General features: G+C 38.9%; 1 protein-coding gene across 4 annotated transcripts in view; it reads right to left on the bottom strand.

Moving 5' to 3' along the window:
* Positions 1 to 1,734: 1,734 nt before the first annotated feature.
* Positions 1,735 to 9,488, bottom strand: part of LOC132144953 (uncharacterized) — a 51,323-nt gene continuing 43,569 nt past the window's right edge. Inside the window, exons 1-4 of one of the 4 annotated variants that reach the window (XM_059555573.1) lie at positions 3,133 to 3,659; positions 2,692 to 3,047; positions 2,270 to 2,338; positions 1,735 to 1,914 (exon numbers count right to left, since the gene is read on the bottom strand). In XM_059555573.1, coding sequence (XP_059411556.1) covers positions 1,748 to 1,914; positions 2,270 to 2,338; positions 2,692 to 2,956 — 501 coding nt within the window. In that variant the 5' untranslated portion in view covers positions 2,957 to 3,047; positions 3,133 to 3,659 and the 3' untranslated portion in view covers positions 1,735 to 1,747. Of the gene's footprint in view, positions 1,915 to 2,269; positions 2,339 to 2,691; positions 3,048 to 3,132; positions 3,660 to 9,488 lie in introns of those variants that run through there. The other 3 variants (XM_059555569.1, XM_059555572.1, XM_059555570.1) reach the window with 3 other exon arrangements.

Here is a 9,488-nt window from a genome sequence, read left to right as displayed (position 1 = left end):
TTCCGCAGGAAAAAGATTGACCTTGCCCCCATCTACATTAATGGAGAAATTGTGGAGAGGGTTAAGGACTTCCAATTCCTTGGGACATACATTTCACAGGACATCACCTGGGCAACCAACACTACAGCCCTTGTGAAGAAGGCTCAGCAGCGGCTGTACTTTCTCAGGTCACTCAACAAAATTAACCTCTCCCAGAAATTGCTTTTATCCTTTTACAACTGTTCTGTCCAAAGTATAATCTCACACGATATTCTGGTGTGGTTTAGTAGCTGCACCGCTGCTGACAAAAAAGCGCTGGACAGAGTAAGGAAATCAGCACAAAATATAATTCACACACAACTCCCCTCACTCATGGACATATATTACACCAGATGCATGCAGCGGGCAAAAAAATATAATTCAGGACTGTTCCCATCCAGGTCACGGCCTCTTCATTTTGTTGCCATCTGGAAGGCGCTACAGATCTTTCCGGGGTCGCACCTCAAGACTTTTGAATAGTTTTTATCCAAATGCTATAAAATACCTGAACTCATGAGCATTTAGACTGCTCTGCATTTTTTTTTTTTTTTTTTTTTTAATGACCATATTTTTTTTAGCTATTTTATTATGTTGTTTGTTCTCTCTTGTAATGTATTTATGTATTAATGTACAGTAGTTTTGTTATATTATGTGTTACCACCATGGGAAGTGCAATTTAAATTTCGTTGTTATATGCAATGACAATAAAAGGCTACAAATTAGTGTATCTGTACTTTTACACAAGTAGTTTTTGTACTTTATTTGTGTACTTCATCCACCTCTGGTTGTTTAAGATGAGGGAATTCACAAACGTGCGCACTCAACTCAGCTACAGGCTTTTCAGTGCTGACTCATCTAGGATCCTCTGATTGGCCAATACATTCCTAAATTCAACAGAAATGTGTGTGATTGGTTGTAAGACTTTTCATTCATTTGCACATTTCATTTTTATCATGACAGCTGTAATACATTGTTTAATTTGTCACAGACATCTGCTGGAGTGACCATAACAGCCCAGAAGAAGGCACTTCTATTTTAGTTTGTTTGTTTGGACTTCATTTCCCATCATTTATGTGCCATTGCATTTATATTTTCTCTTGAACTCAGCTTAAATGTACTAAAGTGCCCCATTATGGATTTTTTTAAATTACCTTTTATTTAATATGTAATGTAGCTGTATTTGAATGTAAATAGTTTGCAAAGTTGTAAAGCTGGAAGTGTGTCAAAAGAAAGAGTCAACTCTGAACCACTGAAATTAGTCATTTGTTCACATGTCACAAGTTACCACATTGGCATGATCAATCATTTCGGCCCATTCAATGTATTGTTGGCTATTGCTACAAATATATCTGTGCTACTTGTGACTGTTTTTTTTTTCGCTCCAGGGACACATATCTGACCAATCAGAGCAGAGCAGCATCACACAAAGGAGGGATTTAGAAAGATGAATTTTGAAACGAATCGTTTGAGAATCATGCACACAAGAGTCAATGAAAGTGCATGTTTTTTTTTTATCTTGCATGCATGTGAACTGTGTACTGTTGAGAACTCTCAAAACCAAATTATGAACTTTTCAAATAGCATAAAGGGGGCACTTTAATGTTCCTCGAGAGCTTTACCACAACAGAAGTCTAAATGAGATCTGAAGTCCCCATCAGTGATAACATACAGCAATGCTGATTATTGTGAAAAATAAAGCACACAAATTCAGTGTCATTCAGTTATTTTTTTAATCAGTCAGACCAGCACGTTTAGCTGCGGCCCATCCTTTCTGCCAACCATAACAGTGAATGATTCCTCCTGCAATGACTGTAGCCAGAAAAAACTGAAAGACAGCCAGACAAACACCACCGAACACCATCACACGCTCCGTCAGCATCACTTCGACTGTAGAGACTACAGACAGACAGAGAAACCAATCAAAGTACAGAATAAAGAAACACAGATCATTCAGACACTGATCCAGATCAGTCGTGCTGGGTCTGAACTGTGATAAAATCACACTCAAATTACATCTGTGATGCACATTCTGTAATAATGTGACACGTAATTATGTTGCTCGGAACATATGAACAGTTACACTTTAAAAAAAAAAGTTTTTAATTAGCTTTGATGGATTCATGAAGAACATCCATGTAATATTTACCATAACCTATAACAAATACTCTAAAAACTAAACTAAAAAATAAAATAAATAATTTCCTGAAAAAAAAAAAAAAAAATTATGAGTAAGATTGCTCTCCGCTCTCACCTGTGATCTCATCATCCTCTGGAGGATCTGTGATGGACTGAACTTTGTCTTCTCTGTCTGTCAACTTTTCTGAAAATATTTCAAACATATGATCCTTACTCAAACACAAAGATATTCAATATTATTATAACAGCAAACTCCTTAACAACACATTCATATCTGGAGCAAAAACACTGCATAAAAAGAACAACATCCACAGAATATTTACACTATACACTATAGAAAACAATGTTTCTTTATGAACTGATCACTAGAAGATTCTTTGTGGAAACAAAAATGGTTCTTCTGTGGCATTGCAGTTAAAAAAATTATGGAAAGTTAATTTGTAACATAGATGATTAAAATAAATTGGAAACAGTAAAATTATTCTCAGCATTAAAAACATTATGAAGATTTGAGAGAAATTGAAAAGCTGTACTAACCCTCCATCACTAGTCTGATGGGTTTGTTGAAGTAGATGACTGAATTAAATGTATGTCCTGTTCCACAGAAATAAAGACCCGAATCTGACTCCATTAGTCCAATAATATTTAGTGAGATGCTCATCCTATCTCCATGAACACTCATGCGATTGTTTTGAGAGTATTTAATGTGCAGTGATGATGAGTTCTTGGCAGACAGCAGCAGTGTTAGTTGTCCAGATTCAGGATTCTGGTGATACCAGGCTATTTCATGTTTGTATGTCATGTTGCAGTTCAGACTGATGCTTCCATTCAGCCGGAATCTTAACAGAGTCACATCATGTTCTGAAACATTTACAAAACATAATAAACTGATCCTTTGGAATGAATAAGATAAAACTTTAATTATATTTAAGGATAAAAAGTTCAATCATTTGAAATCGTAAAGTAGAATATATTTACCGCTAGAGCTGATCTGAATAATTCTGTAAGAAAAAACACAAAATAGCATGATGTTCTCCATTGTCTTTCGTCTGTAAAAGCATTGATCAAACTGCAGATTTCCTTTCAGTGCAGAGACATTAAACCACAACGTGTTTCCACTTCCTTTCTTAACGCTGTGAAAATCATCAAGCTATCAGTCAAAATTATAACATCAAAACATATAATATCTCATCAGACTTTAATAAGTACAGACTGTACAAACAAGGAAATGTTTAAAAGGATGTGAGGAAGAGGTAGACCTATAAGACCTATAATTCCATAAGCGGGTCTTTATTCAATGATCTGTGCTCCAAGTGCTAATAAAAATCATAGCTCCAAGTCAGATCACTGACTTGAGTCAGAATATGGAGAAAACAATCCAATTGCAGACAAATCCAAAACAGTAATCCAGAGACAGTAGTCAGGAGAAAAAAAGCAATGGTCATAATAATAAACAATAGAAATGGCATAGAAGAACGCTTAGTAAAGCAGAGGAACTGGCAAAGCTGGTAGTGGAAACACATGGGTTAAATACATGGTAACAGGAAATGACAAGAGAGGAACTGATGTGGCAGGAACAGGAAGTGGACTGAGTTCAATATTTAGGTGAGAGCTCCTTCTGAAGAATGGGAGCATGATCAGATGCTATAGTTTCCCCCCCTCCAGGAATACCTCCAAGTGTTCCTCTCCTAGGACGACCCCTGGATCTGGGTGCCGGATGATCTGGACAAAGTAGGTGAATCCATGATCTCCCGAACCCGGTAGGCAGGAGTTCCATCGATCTCAAGTGGTTGAGGAGGATTCATGTCAGGAGCTTCAGAGCTTGTTGCCATGTGGGCTGGTTTCAGGAGGGACGCAGGAAAGGAGGGAGAGATGTGATAATTAGTAGGCAATTCCAAACAATACGTGACAAGATCAACTTGACATAAAATCTTAGTACAATCATACAGACCAACATACCTTTGACTTAATTTCATTACAAGGGATTTTCAGGTGTAGGTCACCCAGAGTAGAAAGCCACACCATTTGGCCTGAACTTTTGAGATCACCCAATTATCCACAGTAGACACCTCACATAGCTCCCCAGACCATGGGAATAAAGGAGGCTGGTATCCTAGGACACACTGAAAGGGGGTCAAACCAGTAGAAAAGTGTGTGAGGGAATACTGAGCATACTCCGCCCATGGAAGGAATATACTCCACTTCTCCTGTTCCTAGCAACAATATGATCTTAAATGTCTGCCAATTTCTTGATTGAGACGCTCAACTTATCCATTAGCTTGAGAGTGATAGCCAGATGTGAGACTGACATTGATGTTTAACTGTTTGCAAAAGGCTCTCCAAACCCATTCTGTAAATTGTGATCCTCAGTCAGTAACAATATCATCAGGTATTCCGTAAATTTCTGAACACTTGGTTGAACAGACCTTGAATGGTTTCCATTGCAGAGGGTAAACCTTTTAATGGAATAAGACTGCAAGACTTAGAGAAGCAATCAATGGTAATCATGATAGTGGTGAACCCTTGTAAGTTAGGTAGATCAGTGATAAAGTTAACAGACAGGTGTGACCAGGGTCTTAGGGCAATTGGTAGTGGTTCCAACAACCCTGCAGGTAGTTTTCGAGGTGTTCGCAACTGAGCATAGATCTGACATGTAGTCACATAATTATTGACATCAACAATCAATTTTGGCCACCAAAATGAATTTCTGATCAAGGCTGTGGAACGATTAATTCCAGGAAGACCAGTAGCGAGGGTTGTCAAGTCAAGTCAAGTGACCTTTATTTATATAGCACTTTATACAAAAAAGATTGCGTCAAAGCAACTGAAGAACATTAATTAGGAAAACAGTTTGTCAATAATGCAAAATGACAGTTAAAGACAGTTCATCATTGAATCCAGGGATGCCATCATTTCAGTTCAGTTTAAACAGTTTCTGTGCAATCATTTGCTATCAAGTAACAATATTGTTGTAAATGAAGTGACCCCAACTAAGCAAGGCAGAGCAACAGTGGCAAGGAACCAAAACTCCATCAGTGACAGAATGGAGAATAAACCTTGCGAGAAACCAGGCTCAGTTGGGGAAACCAGTAGTTCAATTCCAGGCTTCAGCAAAGTGAGATTGTGCAGAAGAATCGACTGTTTCCTGTTGTCTTGTCCCAGTGGTCGTCTGAAACAAGGTCTTTACAGAGGATCTGTATCTGGGGCTCTAGTTATCCTGGTCTCCACTGTCTTTCAAGGCTGTAGAGGTCCTTTCTAGTTGCGATCCACCATCTGGTCTGGATACGTAATGGATCCGGGTGACTGCAGTGACCCTCTGACTAGGATACAGACTGGATCTGGTGGCTATGGTGACCTCGGAATAAGAGACTAATATTAGCGTAGATGCCATTCTTCTAATGATGTAGCAAGTACATCAGGTGTTATTGGATGTGTTCCCGGTTCGTGTTTACTTAATGAGGCCTAAAAATCCTTTAATGGATTTGGTAATGGACTGCATTTTATATAGCGCTTCAACAGACCACATGGCCATACAAAGCGCTTTACAAGTTGCCTCACATTCACCCATTCATACACCAACTGCGGTGTCAGCCATTCAAGACGCCATCCAGCTCATCAGGAGCGTCGAGGTTAGGTGTCTTGCTCAAGGACACCTTGACACTTGGTCAGGTGGAACCAGGGATTGAACCACCAACCTTCCGGTTTGTAGACAACCTACATGAACCACTGAGCCACTGCCGATATTAGAAACACTTTAGTGTTTTACTGCAAGAGTGTACCTGCATCCCAAACAATATTAGGTAGGTTATTTCAGAGTTTAGGCGCCAAATAGGAAAAAGGATCTGCCGCCCACAGTTGATTTTGATATTCTAGGTATTATCAAATTGCCTGAGTTTTGAGAACACATCGGATGTGGAGGATTATAATGTAACAAGAGCTCATTCAAATACTGAAGTGTTAAACCATTCAGGGCTTTAGAAGTAATAATTTAAAATCTGTATAATGTTTGATAGGGAGCAAGTGCATTGTTGACAGAACAGATCTAATATGGTCTTACTTCCTGGTTCTAGTAAAAACTCTAGCTGATGCATTTTGCAATAACTGGAGTTTGTTTACCAAGCATGCAGAACAACCACCCAATAAAGCATTACAATAATCTAAACCTGAGGTCATAAATGCATGGATTAAAATTTCTGCATTTGACATTGAGACGATAGGCCGTAAATAAGATATATTTTTGAGATGGAGAAATGCAGTTTTACAAATACTAGTAACATGGCATTCTAAGGAAAGATTGCTATCAAACAGCACACCTAGGTTCCTAACTGATGACGAAGAATTGACAGAGCAGCCATCAAGTCTTAGACAGCATTCTAGGTTATTACATGCAGAGTTTTTAGGTCCTATAATTATATATATTTTTTTAATTAAGCAGTAAGAAATTACTCATCATCCAGTTTTTTATATCGACTATGCATTCCGTTCCATTCATCGGGGCGGCGAAGAAATATAGCGCTGAGCATCATCAGCATAATAGGGTAAGCTAACACTGTGTTTCCTGATGATATCTCCCAAGGGTAACATGTAAAGTGCAAAGAGTAACTGTCCTAGGACTGAGCCTTGAGGTACTCCATACTGCACGTGTGATCGATATGATAGCTCTACATTCAATGCTACGAATTGATGGTGGTCATATAAGTATGATTTAAACGATTCAAATTCACTTCCATTAATGCCAACAAAATGTTCTCGTCTATGCAAAAGAACGTTGTGGTCAATAGTGTCGAACGCAGCACTAAGATCCAATAGCACTAATAGAGAGATACAACAACAACAATCAGATGATAAGAGCAGGTCATTTTTAACTCTAAGGAGAGCAGTCTCAGTACTACGATACGGTCTAAATCCTTACTGGAAATCCTCACAGATACAATTTTTTATCTAAATGGTAAATAAATGGACTGCATTTATATAGCGCTTTCAACAGACCACATGGCCATCCAAAGCGCTTTACAAGTTGCCTCACATTCACACACTCATTCATACACCGACTGCGGTGTCAGCCATTCAAGGCGCCATCCAGCTCATCGGGAGCAGCTGGGGTTAGGTGTCTTGCTCAAGGACACCTCGACACTTGGTCAGGTGGAGCTGGGGATTGAACCACCAACCTTCCGGTTTGTAGACAACCTACATGAACCACTGAGCCACTGCCGCCCCCTAAGAAGGAATATAATTGTAGGGATACTACCTTTTCTATATATGAGATCGGTCTATAATCTTTGCATTTTTTTAATGAGAGGCTTAATAACAGCCAGTTTGAAGGTTTCGGGGACATATCCTAATGACAATGAGGAATTAATATTAGTCAGAAGAGGATCTATGACTTCTTTAAGCACCTCTTTCAGGACCGTAGATAAAATAGGGTCTAACATACATGTTGTTGGTTTAGATGATTTAATTTGTAAAGTTCTTCCTCTCCTATAGTGGAGAATGAGTAGAACTGTTCCTCGGGGGATCTATAGTGCACTGTCTGATGTGATACTGTAGCTGACCACTAAATGGTTACAAATGTCTCTTTAATCGTATCAATTTTAGAAGTAGTTCATAAATTCATTACTGCTGTGATGTTGGGAAATGTCAACACTCGTTGATGCTTTAATTTTCGTTAATTTAGCCACTGTATTGAATAAATACCTGGGGTTATGTTTGTTTTCTTCTAACAGAGATGAAAAGTAATGAAATCTAACAGTTTTTAATGCTTTTCTGTAGGATATGTCACTTTCCCACCAAGCTATATGAAATACCTCTAGTTTTGTTTTCCTCCAGCTGCGCTCCATTTTCCGGGCTGCTCTCTTTAGGGTATGAGTGTGCTCTGTATACCATGGTGTCAGGCTGTTTTCCTTAACCTCCTTTTAGCGTAAGGAAGCAACTGTATTTAAAATACTACAAAAGAAAGAGTCCATAGTTTCTGTTACATCATCAAGTTGTTCTGAGGTTTAGGATATGCTGAGGAATTCGGATACATCAGGAAGATTACTTACAAAGCAGCCTTTTGTGGTAGAAGTGATGGTCCTACCATACTTGTAACAAGAAATAGAATTTACAGTTTTAGCTATATGAAGTTTGCACAAAACTAAATAATGATCTGAGATATCATCACTTGGCTGCATAATTTCAACACCATCAACATCAATTCCTTACAACTGTATTAAATCTAGAGTATGAGTTCAACAATGAGTAGGTCCTGAGACTTATTGTCAAACCCCAATAGAGTTCAGAATGTATATAAATGCTGATCCCAATGCATCTTTTTCATATCAACATGGATATTAAAATCGCCAACTATTAAAACTTTATCTGCAGCCAGCACTAACTCGGATGTAAAATCAGCAAACTCTTCAATAAAGTCTGTATAGTGCCCTGGTGGCCTGTAAACAGTAGCCAGTACAAACGTCACATTAACATTTGTTTCTCTGGATAATGTTACATGAAGCACCATTTCTTCAAATGAGTTCTACTTGAAGCCTGCCCTCTGAGAAATCATGAAAACATTGTTATAAATTGAAGCAACACCTCCCCCTTTACCTTTTAGACATGGCTCGTGTTAATAAAAGTAATCTTGGGAGGTAGACTCATTTAAAATAATGTAATCATCACGTTTCAGCCAGGTTTCAGTCAAACAGAGTACATCTAGATTATGATCGCTGATCATATTATTTACAAAAATTGCTTTATCATTTGTTTATCCCTATTGCATCTGTTTGTTGAACCTCAATTAAATTAGATTTGTGGAACCACTGAATGATTCTGGAGCGAAGATTGGATGGAACATAGACCTTGCCAGTCAGGCACCCCAGAGGGGATGGCTCCTCTTGTTGGGCACATTGAATTTATTCCATAATATCCCAACAGATGGGTGCAATGATGATGGAGGATGGTAAACTAGTTTCTGGTCTAGTTTAAATGACGAGTGGCGCCGATACAGGATGGCTGCCTCCGTGACGTGCTCTGCAGTTGTTTTTGTGTTTTTGTTAGTTTGTCCTGTCTTTAGTTATATTCCTGCAATCAGTTTCACCAGGGACGAATTGCTGGATATTCGGCAACACACATCTCCCGATATTTCACCGGTTTTCGACTATTCTGATGTTTTGCTGGACATTCTTGTCGGCGGAGCGGCTGCGCTGATCACACGCTTCAAGAGGACGCGCAGACGGGGAAAAAGAGCTGGCGCGCTCGTGAGACTCAGAAAACGCGGATTCCGAACACCGTTGCCTAGCATCCATCTGTCAAATCTCCGCTCTCTACCCAACAAAACGGACGAACTGCTTCTGCTC

Source organism: Carassius carassius, chromosome 8 (genome assembly GCF_963082965.1).
Source record: "Carassius carassius chromosome 8, fCarCar2.1, whole genome shotgun sequence".
Lineage (NCBI taxonomy): Eukaryota > Metazoa > Chordata > Actinopteri > Cypriniformes > Cyprinidae > Carassius > Carassius carassius.
This window is presented reverse-complemented; position numbering and strand designations above follow the sequence as displayed.